This window comes from Aethalodelphis obliquidens, unplaced genomic scaffold (genome assembly GCF_003676395.1).
Source record: "Aethalodelphis obliquidens isolate GAN/ISIS:26980383/991018 unplaced genomic scaffold, ASM367639v1 scaffold142, whole genome shotgun sequence".
NCBI lineage: Eukaryota > Metazoa > Chordata > Mammalia > Artiodactyla > Delphinidae > Aethalodelphis > Aethalodelphis obliquidens.
In genome coordinates this window covers 27,931-40,052 of record NW_020838086.1, presented here as the reverse complement: position 1 = coordinate 40,052, position 12,122 = coordinate 27,931, and the positions used below count along the sequence as shown (strand labels likewise).

General features: G+C 36.7%; 1 protein-coding gene across 3 annotated transcripts in view; it reads left to right on the top strand.

Annotated features, from left to right (window-relative positions):
* The window catches only part of MAPK6 (mitogen-activated protein kinase 6), a 35,786-nt gene extending 24,134 nt beyond the window's left edge, over positions 1 to 11,652 (top strand). For all 3 annotated transcript variants that reach the window (XM_027099809.1, XM_027099811.1, XM_027099810.1), the window contains exons 3-6: positions 6 to 150; positions 2,501 to 2,665; positions 8,048 to 8,249; positions 9,295 to 11,652. In XM_027099809.1, the coding sequence (XP_026955610.1) occupies positions 6 to 150; positions 2,501 to 2,665; positions 8,048 to 8,249; positions 9,295 to 10,396 (1,614 nt within the window). In that variant the 3' untranslated portion in view covers positions 10,397 to 11,652. The remainder of the gene's footprint in view (positions 1 to 5; positions 151 to 2,500; positions 2,666 to 8,047; positions 8,250 to 9,294) is intronic.
* The last annotated feature ends 470 nt before the right edge of the window (positions 11,653 to 12,122 follow it).

Genomic DNA, 12,122 nt, shown 5'->3' with positions numbered 1-12,122 from the left:
TTCAGGGTCATCTTTCTGAAGGATTGGTTACTAAATGGTACAGATCTCCACGTCTTTTACTTTCTCCTAATAATTATACGAAAGCGATTGACATGTGGGCTGCAGGCTGCATCTTTGCTGAAATGCTGACTGGTAAAACCCTCTTTGCAGGTTAGAAATTTTAAAATACAGGGGAAAAAATTATCCCAGAGAGAAATAATTTTGTATATATCTATGAAGCAAGACTTATGTAAGATTTAAAACAATTTATTGTAGTGTAGAATATTAAAATGAAAAGATAAAATGGTTTTAATATCTAAAAAATTGAGAAAACTTACGTATTCACTGAATTGTTCACTCAGTAAATTTAGTCAGAATTCTAGTGTTCTTTAGCATATATCTTCTTAAACATAATTTCATATTTTGTAGATCCATAGTATTTGTTAGGTTATTTGTGTTAAATGATACCTGAGTTGCCTGATTCTGTCAGTGTTTGTCACTTCCTGGTAAAATTTTTTAGCAGTTGTTGAAAATTCTGTAATTCTTTCTGTGTCCCCTGTCAACCCTGTTGCTTGATTTGCCATATCCTGTTGCCTGACTGCTGTGATATTTCAGAAACAACCAATTTTTGCAGAGTTTGGTGCTATGAAGGAGTCTAAAAACATGCGTGAGGGAGTTTTTAGTTAAGGTGGATTTAAAAAAAAAAACAACCTCTAAATAATGTAATTTTCGATCTTAAACCCTTTAAACTTTAAACATTTAATTAAAGAGAATTTTAACAAGAACTCAAACAAGTGAAATGATTTGAAAGATTCAGTGATAGTTCCCTTCTAAAGCCTCTTCGGTAGGTTTGTGATCCATCCAGTAAAAGCAACATGAGGGAGATCTAAGTGTTGATTAGTATAGGCCTCAATATATTAACAGAGCAATAAAGGCAAGGACTAAGCATTCATTGGAAATCTGTGTATTTTTAACCTATGGTAAGTGTCCTAGCCTTATTTTTCGGTCTTACTCAGTATCTCCACTTGGATGTCTAATGGCATCTTAAATTTAACCTATCCAAAACTGACTTCCTGATATTTCTCCCTCATACTTTCTCTTTCTGCTCTCTTCCTCATCTTAGTAAACCAGACCCACTACTTAGTTGCTCAGGCCAAAATCTTGGCATCATCTTTCACTTCTCTCAGCACAGATCTTGCAGGCTCTTCCTTCAAAATATGTCCTGAATCTAACTGCTTGTTAGTATCTCTATCACTACCCACCTCCTGCCAGTTCAGTAAACCATTATGCCTCTCCTGGTCTAATGCATGACCTCCTAACTGGCTTTCCTGCTTTAACCTTTGCTGTCTGTGGTCTAGTTACCACATAGCAGTGTAGTAGTTCTCTGAAAACATCGCTCATGTCATTTCTGTGTTCAAAACTCTACAATGGCTTCTTATCAAATTCAGGATAAAGTAAACTCTTTTGTTCTGGTACCACTGACCTCATCTCCTATCACTTGCCCCCGAGCCACTCTACTTGAGCTACACTTGCCTAATTGTTGTTTCTTGGACATCCCAAGCCCACTGTCTCCTGTAGGCCTTTGGGCCTTTTCTCATCTTCCTGGAACTCCTTTCCTCCATATGAATGTATGGTGTGTTTCCTAACTTCCTTAATTTTCAGCTTCTCAGTGAGGCCTTCCTTGGTCATCCTTGGTTGTTAATATAAATTAACCCTACCCCCAACAGTGCTCCTGTCCCCCTTAGCTTACTCTATTTTTCTTCATAGCATTTGTCACCGTTTGATGTGAATGTTTACAGAGTTATTATCTGTCTTCCTCCATTAGATTGTGAGCTTTATGAAAGCAGGAACTTGCTCAGTTTTGTTTCATAGATGTATTCTAAAGTGCCTTGCTCGTAGTAGGCACTCAAGAAAAATTTTGAATGTTGAATGAATTTCTAGAAATAAGTGGAAAAGCAAATGAATGGTTTTTTTAAAATTTTAGTTGCCCATTTAGCTTGAAGTGTTTCCCCTTTTATTTCTTTAATAGTGGTCCTGAAATGTTAACTGAGCCTAATATATAACTATAAAACTTTTTGTTTCACAAATCTAGTCCAGGCCTCTGTTTTATTGAGAGTGAAATTAAGTCATCACCATGTTAAGTATTCTCAGAGTTACAGTGAGTTAATTAGTGGTATAGTTAGGACTAGATTCTAGGTCTTTAAATCTCAATTCATTGCTTTTTTCACTACTTTATGGTACCTTAATATGAGGCCAGACTTCAAGTCAATTTCTTACGGAAACAAAGCAGCTAAAACTAAACATATCAGTGAGCAGTAATTGAAATAGATATGCTTTTTGAGCAGGTTGATGATGATATTCAGTGCAGTGAAATCTGCTGATTAATGATTCAGTTAAAACCATTTTCCCCCCAGTGTTCATTACAATATTTAAGTTACTTTCCTATAGCTTTAGAATGTTTATTGCCAATAAGTAAACAGTGTGTTTATTCCTGTTGTATTTGGTGTTTTTTTGATCTCAGGTGCACATGAACTTGAACAGATGCAGCTGATTTTAGAATCTATTCCTGTCGTACATGAGGAAGATCGTCAGGAGCTTCTCAGCGTTATTCCAGTTTACATTAGAAATGACATGACTGAGCCACACAAACCTTTAACTCAGCTGCTTCCGGGAATTAGTCGAGAAGGTATTGTGACTGAAGAGTAGGCATCATGTAATGGTGTGTTTGTGTGTAAGCAGGATTTGCGTAGGGAAGCTTTAGCTTTTTATCCTTAGATATGTAGCATTCTCGCAAATAGTCTTTAGACACTTTAAGGTATACCTAAAACTTCAGCACTGGCTTTCCCTTTTTTGGCCTGGCACTTAGGCTGGGATCTGTTTCTTTGCTCTGAATAATTTTCTAGATTCTAGAAAGTAACCCCTCTCTCCTGGTTCTAACTCCATCTACTTTTCCAGCTTACACCTCTGATTGTCTACGCTAGGTGAACAGATTAATCACTGACTCTCACTAAGCTGGAATGGGGTTCTGTGAGGGTTATATGATACATAAGTGTGGGTGTGAATATAAATGTGATTTAGATATGAAAGAGGGAATTGAGTCAGGGAAAGCAAAGGTTTCAGAGCAAGGAAGAGAAGGAGGAGAGATCAAAACTCCATGTGAGCAAACTTCCTACATAAAAGTTGGCAGATCACTGTTAGTAATATTAGGTGCTAAATGTGAGAGTTTGTGCAGACTTGAAAGTAGTAGGAACTTGGGGAGAATCAAAACTGTTGACCACTAAAGTAATTAATTTCATATCTCAAAATAAGACATATCTTTAGGGTTTGTTGATATAAATAAGATACAAAAGTCTAACTCCTGTAATAGTTATCTGTAATAAGATAACATTCTTTAAAAGAAGAGCATTAGACATGAAAAACATCTTTTGTAAAAGTTGATTGTGTCTCATTATCTTTAAGAATTATCATACTGTATTTAGCTACATCAATGCCAGGATTGTAATAGTTCTTTCATGAATCATAAAGATAGGAATATATAGTTTCCTAAACATCTTAAGCTTTTCTCACGTTCTGTTCATGATCATTGGAGGGAAAAAGCAAATAAGATTAAGTACATGTGAATTAACACATTAAGACTACTAGGAACCCTGTTCCCACTAGTGTCGTTAGATGAATACCTAGTCTTAAATTTCCCTCCATTCTTACCTTTCATCCTCCCTTTCTCTATAGTTTACCACTTAATTTCTTTTTTTTTTAATGGATCTTTATTGGAGTCTAATTGCTTCATAATACTGTGTTAGTTTCTGCTGCACAACAAAGCGAATCAACCATATGCATAACATATATCCCCATATTCCCTCCCTCTGGAAGCTCCCTCCCATCCTCCCTCTCCCGCCCCTCTAGGTCATCACAAAGCACCGAGCTGATCTCCCGTGCTATGCTGCTGCTTCCCACCAGCCAACCATTTTATATTCGGTAGTGTATATGTGTCGATGCTACGCTCACTTTGCCCCAGCTTTGCCCTCCCACCCCATGTCAAGTCCATTCTTGATATCTACCTCTTTATTCCTGCCGTGCAACTAGGTTTATCAGTACCGTTTTTTTTTTTTTCTTTTTTAGATTCCACATATATGCGTTAGCATACGGTATTTGTTTTTCTCTTTCTGACTTACTTTACTTTGTATGACAGACTCTGGGTCCATCCACCTCACTACAAATAACTCATTTCTTTTGATGGCTGAGTAATATTCCACTGGATATATGTGCCACATCTTCTTTATCCATTCATTTGTTGATGGACATTTAGGTTGGTTCTATGTCCTGGCTATTGTAAATAGTGCTGCAATAAACATTGTGGTACATGTCTCTTTTTGAATTATGATTTTCTTGGTATATGCCCAGTAGTGGGATTGTTGGGTCATATGGTAGTTCTAATTTTAGTTTTTTCAGGAACTCCATACTGTTTTCCATAGTGGTTGTATCAATTTATATTCCCACCAACAGTGCAGGAGGGTTCCCTTTTCACCACACCCTTTCCAGCATTTATTGTTTCTAGTTTTTTTGATAATGGCCATTCTGACCAGCGTGAGGTGATACCTCATTGTAGTTTTGACTTGCATTTCTCTAAAATTAGTGATGTTGAGCATCTTTTCATGTGTCTCTTGGCCATCTATATGTCTTCCTTGATGAAATGTCTATTTAGGCCTTCCACCCATTTTTTAACTGGATTGTTTGTTTTTTTGATATTGAGCTCCATGAGCTGTTTTTATATTTTGGAGATTAATCCTTTGTCTGTTGTTTCATTTGCAAATATTTTCTCCCATTCTGAGGGTTGTCTTTGTCTTCTTTATGGTTTCCTTTGCTGTGCAAAAGCATTTAAGTTTAATTAGGTCCCATTTGTTTATTTATGTTTTTATTTCCGTTACTCTAGGAGGTGGGTCTAAAAAGATCTTGCTGTGGTTTATGTCAAAGGGTGTTTTTCCTATGTTTTCCTCTAAGAGTTTTATAGTGTCTGGTCTTACATTTAAGTCTTTAATCCATTTGGAGTTTATTTTTGTGTATGGTGTTAGGTAGTGTTCAAATTTCATTCTTTTACATGTAGCTGTCCAGTTTTCCCAGCACCACTTATTGAAGAGGCTGTCTTTTCTCCATTGTATGTTCTTGCCTCCTTTGTTGTAAATTAGGTGCCCATATGTGTGTGGGTTTATCTCTGGGCATTCTATCCTTTACCATTGATCTGTATTTCTGTTTTTGTGCCAGTACCATACTGTCTTGATTACTGTAGCTTTGTAGTATAGTTTGAAGTTGAGGAGCCTGATTCCTCCAACTCCCATTTTTCTTTCTCAAGATTGCTTTGGCTGTTCGGGGTCTTTTGTGTTTCCATACGAATTGTAAAAATTTCTGTTCTAATTCTGTGAAGAATGCCACTGCATTGAATCTGTAGATTGCTTTGGGTAGTATAGTCATTTTCACATTATTGATTCTTCCAATCCAAGAACATGGTATATTTCTCCATCTGTTTACGTCATCTTTGATTTCTTTCATCAGTGTTTTATAGTTTTCTGAGTACAAGTCTTTTGCCTCCTTAGGTTTGTTCCTAGGTATTTTATTCTTTTTGTTACAATGGTAAATGGGAGTGTTTCCTTAGTTTCTCTTTCTGAATTTTTTGTTGTTGGTATATAGGAATGCCAGAGATTTCTGTGCATTAATTTTGTATCCTGCAACCTTAGCAAATTCATTGATTAGTTCTAGTAGTTTTCTGGTGACATCTTTAGGATTTTCTATATATAGTATCATGTCATTGGCAAACAGTGACAGTTTTACTTCTTTTCCAATTTGTATTCCTTTTATTTCTTTTTCTTCTCTGATTGCTGTGGCTAGGACTTCCAAAACTATGTTGAATAAGAGTGGTGAAAGATTTACCACTTATTTCTATATCTTAGCATACTTCAACACCATTGTAGTAAACAGACCGATTTCCTCCAGAACAGTGCTATCCAATAGCATTTTCAACAATGATGGAAATGTTTTTTCTTTGCATACATTTGGGAGCTCAGCCTGACTACTTTCTTTTTTTTTTTTTCTGCGTTGAGTCTTTGTTGCTGCGCACAGGCTTTCTCTAGTTGCGGTAAGCAGGGGCTACTCTTCCTTGCGGTGTGTGGGCTTCTCATTGTGGTGGCTTCTCTTGTTGTGCATGGGCTCTAGGCACACAGGCTTCAGTAGTTGTGGCATGCGGGCTCAGTAGTTGTGGCTTGTGGGCTCTAGAGCACAGGCTCAGTAGTTGTGGCACACGGGCTTAGTTGCTCCACGGCATGTGGGATCTTCCCGAACCAGGGATTGAACCCGTCCCCTGTATTGGTAGGCAGATTCTTAACCACTGCGCCACCAGGGAAGTCCATCAGCCTGACTACTTTCTTTGTTACCTCTGCCTCTTTCTACCTGCTATCTACTGTTCCCAAATGCTAGGGATTTTAGAGTATATTCCTCTTGTGTAGCTGGATATATTTCCTTCCAAGGATGGTGATTATGCTGAGTCAACCATTCATAACTCTATGCCTCAGATTGTCTCTTGCCTTGAGACACATGGGCCCTGGCCTAAGACTGACTTGCAGGAGAACCAAGAACAACAGCTTGTTGTATCATGAAATGACTTCCTAGATAGGGTAATATAATAGAGAGGAGTGGAGAAAAGGTGAAAATATAAATGGCTATATAAATGTCAGCTATTTTTCATGTTAATGAGAGATTGGGAATTGAGAATAGCATCCTTTCTAGAGTGCAGCTTAGTTTTAGACAGAAGGGCTAGCTAGCTTTTCCTTTGAGACAGAAAGTAAGGTTAAGTAGATGTGTGATAGACCATAGTGAAGAAGTAGGGATTGAGATAAATGTGAAGTAGGTTTATCTGTTGAGAATAATGGAAAGATAGATAGCATAAAGAGATGGTGAGGGACTTCCCTGGTGGCGCAGTAGTTGAGAGTCCTCCTGCCGATGCAGGGGACACGGGTTCCTGCCCCGGTCTGGGAGGATCCCACATGTCGCAGAGCGGCTGGGCCCGTGAGCCATGGCCTCTGAGCCTGTGCGTCCGGAGCCTGTGCTCCGCAACGGGAGAGACCACAACAGTGAGAGGCCCACGTACCGACCAAAAAAAAAAAAAAAAAAAAAGAGATGGTGAGGAACATTGCTAAGCAATAGCAGAGGCCAAATTGAAATTCCACAGTATGTATGAATTTGTAGAAAGCTAGATATACATGTGATTTTGCATCTAGTTTTTATCAGCACTGTATGGCTAGGAAATGGAGAAAGTGGAAGGTAGGAATGATTCAGAGTTGAAGATTGATGTCAGTCCTAAGGCATACAAGTGTGTGGTGGTGGAGGGCTGGTGACAGAGTGGTTCAGGCTGGGAAAGGAGCTTAGGAAGGCCTAAAAGACTGAGTGGGAAGAATTGGGTTTCTGGTAGCTCCACCATAGCCCTAAAATGATCAAGTGCATTGTGTGATATGCTGTAGTGGGATTGATGTGAAACAGAAATCAACAAATTAGTACAACAGCTAGTCAGTGAGATAAGGGGAAGAAAGGGCTTTATATTAAGCACTAGACACTATACATTTAATTTTTACACCTTGTAAGACATCTATCTATATATCCATTCTACACATGAAGAAACTGAAGTTCAGCAAGTTTAAATAACCTGTCCAGTTCCACATAGCTAGTAATTCAACTAAGCTAGTGAGTTGCAGAGCTGAAATTAGGACCTATGTATTAGGTTGAGCCATATGAAATTGCTGTTGTTTGACCATTTTTGACTGACAAAAATGAAAGTTTCACATGGTTCAACTTAATATATTCCTTTTTCTTTATAACTGGCCATAATATGAGATTGGGGTATATTTCAAATATTTACTTTGTTTCTTGGACGCGTGTCTTTTCAATCAGTGAATCAGGAAAGCTAGTTTTATTTCTCTGACAAAACTTAAATTAACTTACCTTTTAATTGTATAATCCCTTTTTGTTCTTTATGGGTTGGTGGACCTCCAGTATAGTTAAGGTGTTTTATTCCTCTGTTTTGCAGCACTGGATTTCCTGGAACAAATTTTGACATTCAGCCCCATGGATCGGTTGACAGCAGAAGAAGCGCTTTCCCATCCTTACATGAGCATTTACTCTTTTCCAATGGATGAGCCAATTTCAAGTCATCCTTTTCATATTGAAGATGAAGTTGATGATATTTTGCTTATGGATGAAACTCATAGTCACATTTATAACTGGGAAAGGTAAATTGACTCTAAATTAGAAAAAGATTTTTTTTGAAAATTATTTTCAATGAACCGTAATATAGTGAGTTTTATTTTTAAATTATAAATGATAAGAAAATGTAAAAGTCTTAGAAATTTAGAAATGGTCTTGGGTTTTTGTTGAACTTACTGCTGTCTTTGAATAGCCTTTATGTGATTTAAATATTTAATAATTACTGCTTAGGATATACATAATGGGAAAAATTAAATGCTACTTTGGAACAAGAAGTAGTTAATGTCGAAATTAGTTTGTTCACTTGTTGCATTTTTTTTACTCCTAAAATGTTGAGGTGTTTGAGAGTATGTTTACACACATCTGCCAACCATTTTCTTTCTCCACATGAACATTTCTACCATCTGTGTATAGTTCTTTCCTCACATACCCGGATGTTTTCCAGTCTCCACATTTTCTGTCATACTTATTAGTTATCTAATCTCTTTTCTAGTCCCTCCTCCTCAACCCCCCATGTTTTCATGTGTGTCTCAGTCTGCCTCTACTTGAGCATGGTGTGGTCACCTTACTGTAATGTGTCAGTAAGAGGATACCACATTCAGTAAAACATATACATGGATACTTGTTGGGTTTTTTTGTTTTTTCTATTCATGGTGATGATTTCCATCAAGTCCTTATCTGCCTTATTACCAGTAGAGTGAAAATCTGTATGACACCTGATTGAAATTAGAGATCTACATTTTGTGGCCATAAAGTATTTTTTTGTGTGTGTGAAACTGTGTTAGAATTGAACTGTACATCAGCCACTCAGATGTTTATATGCATTTTATATAATTATATACTTTATTGGTAATTACCAAATATTGCCTCATATTGCTTTATATAGTAACAGAGCTTACCTATCCGTTAAGATTATATATTATAAATTCCTGGAGGAAGGCTCATGACTTAACACTCCTGTTATCCCATTATAGACCTAGCACGCACAGTGTTTTGATCTAAAAGGCACGCAGTGAATTTGAAAATGAAATCATACACCTGGACTAAGACTAATGTATTAATGTTTTTCAGGTACCATGATTGTCAGTTTTCAGAGCATGATTGGCCTATACATAACAACTTTGATATTGATGAAGTTCAACTTGACCCAAGAGCTCTGTCCGATGTCACTGATGAAGAAGAAGTACAAGTCGATCCTCGAAAATATTTGGATGGAGATCGTGAAAAGTATTTGGAGGATCCTGCTTTTGACACCAGTTACTCTACTGAGCCTTGTTGGCAATACTCAGATCATCATGAAAACAAATACTGTGATCTGGAGTGTAGCCATACTTGTAACTACAAAACGAGGTCATCATCATACTTAGATAACTTAGTTTGGAGAGAGAGTGAAGTTAATCATTACTATGAACCCAAGCTTATTATAGATCTTTCCAATTGGAAAGAACAAAGCAAAGAAAAATCTGATAAGAAAGGCAAGTCAAAATGTGAAAGGAATGGATTGGTTAAAGCCCAGATAGCTCTAGAGGAAGCGTCACAGCAACTGGCTGAAAAAGAAAGGGAAAAGAATCAGGGATTTGACTTTGATTCGTTTATTGCAGGAACTATTCAACTTAGTTCACAACATGAGCCTACTGATGTTGTTGACAAATTAAATGACTTGAATAGCTCAGTGTCCCAACTAGAATTGAAAAGTTTGATATCCAAGTCAGTAAGCCGAGAAAAACAGGAGAAAGGAATGGCCAATTTGGCTCAATTAGAAGCCTTGTACCAGTCTTCTTGGGATAGCCAGTTTGTGGGAGGTGGGGAGGACTGTTTTCTCATAAATCAGTTTTGTTGTGAGGTAAGGAAGGATGAGCAAATTGAAAAGGAAAACACTTACACCAGTTACCTGGACAAGTTCTTTAGCAGGAAAGAGGATACTGAAATGCTAGAAACTGAGCCGGTAGAGGATGGGAAGCTTGGGGAGAGAGGAAATGAGGAAGGATTTCTGAACAACAGTGGGGAGTTCCTCTTTAACAAGCAGCTTGAATCCATAGGCATCCCACAGTTTCACAGTCCAGTTGGGTCACCACTTAAGTCAATACAGGCCACATTAACACCTTCTGCTATGAAATCTTCCCCTCAGATTCCTCATAAAACATACAGCAGCATTCTGAAACACCTGAACTAAAACACTCAGCAGACATTTCTTTTTGTATTCTTCATGAAATGTGTTTTGTCTTCTTTATTACTAGTGTTTAAGTCATTTTTTTACTTGAATCAGATGGTGTCATTTAGAAAGGATATTTTCTTGGTTTTTAAAATCCAGACTTTTTTTCTACATGTGAGATGGTTTTCGTTTTAACTGGCATGTCGTTTGCACACAAAAATAAAGAATAGAGCAAAATAATGCAATGCAGGAGGAGACAAAAGAAATGCACTAAGACAAGGAAAAAACATTCTCTCATAGAACAATGATCTGTTTTACAGGAAACAAAAATCTTGCCTTGAAATTTACACAGTGAGACTGTACATAGTTGCATGAAAATATCTATTTTTTTCCTAAAACATTTTTCATTCATGAGTATTTTCAAGTTTTTCATACTGTACACATTTCTTAAAAACACATGATACCAGCAGCAACTGAAAATGAATGCCGAATTTGGTACACATGTGTTATCTACCTCAAGGTAACAAAAGTATGTGGCAAAACATATACCACCCATAGTGCTTCACAATATGCACTTCTATTTAGCCAGCGTTTATTGTAGTAAACTAAATAAGATTCACTCACCGTTTATAAATGTTCTGGTATGCATTCTTTATAGTGAAGTGTTACTACATCACATCTTATTTATTTTAGCAAATCAGTATATTTTCTGTATTTAATTATAAAAAGTTAACGTAGTTTTTGAAATTTATTTGCAAATACACTTTTTCCATTTGGCACTATGGTTTGTTGCCTACTTAGCTGAATATATAATGTCAGCTTATCCTAAGGCTGTCCATGTACTTAATTTACTTAAGTATTCATTTTAAGTAAAGCGCTCACTGTGTATAGGAATTTGTATTTTGGAGGTGCTTGATCTATCTACAAAGAAAAATTAGGAATTACTTTATTATAAAATGCTCCTAGAAGTCTTAATTGTGTTTATTTTAAGAAAAAGAACTGTAATGTTAGACTTGTGTGCATGGACGTAATTAAGGTACATCATTATTGTAGTTTAAAAGTTGTACATGATAAGACATATTTTGTTTTTACTGTATGTTTTTACTGAATGATCTATTCCCCATCCCAAGGCAAGCATGAATAAAATTAGGTTAAATGTAGCATGTGGCATCGCAGTCTCTTAGAATTTGTTTCATCTATTTTATTTTATTGAATACTGTCTGTATCTTTGGTTATCCTGTTTGAAGAAAAAGGACAAATAAATCATGGCCAGCAAATATGGCTCTTGTTTAACTCTTTAGGTAATGAAAATAATTACCTGCTAGAATGAAAACCACTAGCAGAATCTCATCTAGTTCCACTTTTCAGCATCTTTGAATCGTGGCTACAGTTGAAACTATGTTAGGCTAAAAGACTTAAAAGAAAACTCTTCATCTCCACACAAAAATCTCTTGTTGACTTAACCTCACACATTAAAATAGAATAAGGCCTTCATAGATTTCAAAACTTATTATGTAAGATGTGTGTGGAAGCTTTGAACTATGCAGCTGGAGGAAGCTCCTTTAAATGTATTTGCTCTACAATACACCATCTTTCCTTTGCTCAAGAATTTACCCATTTACCTATCCAAATATAACCATTCTTCCTTTAACCTCACTTTTCTGTTTTGTCTTCCATTCGTGTTTTGTACAAAGCCAGTTCTCTTAATATCTGGACTTCTACCTTTCTACTGACCTATTTATTAATT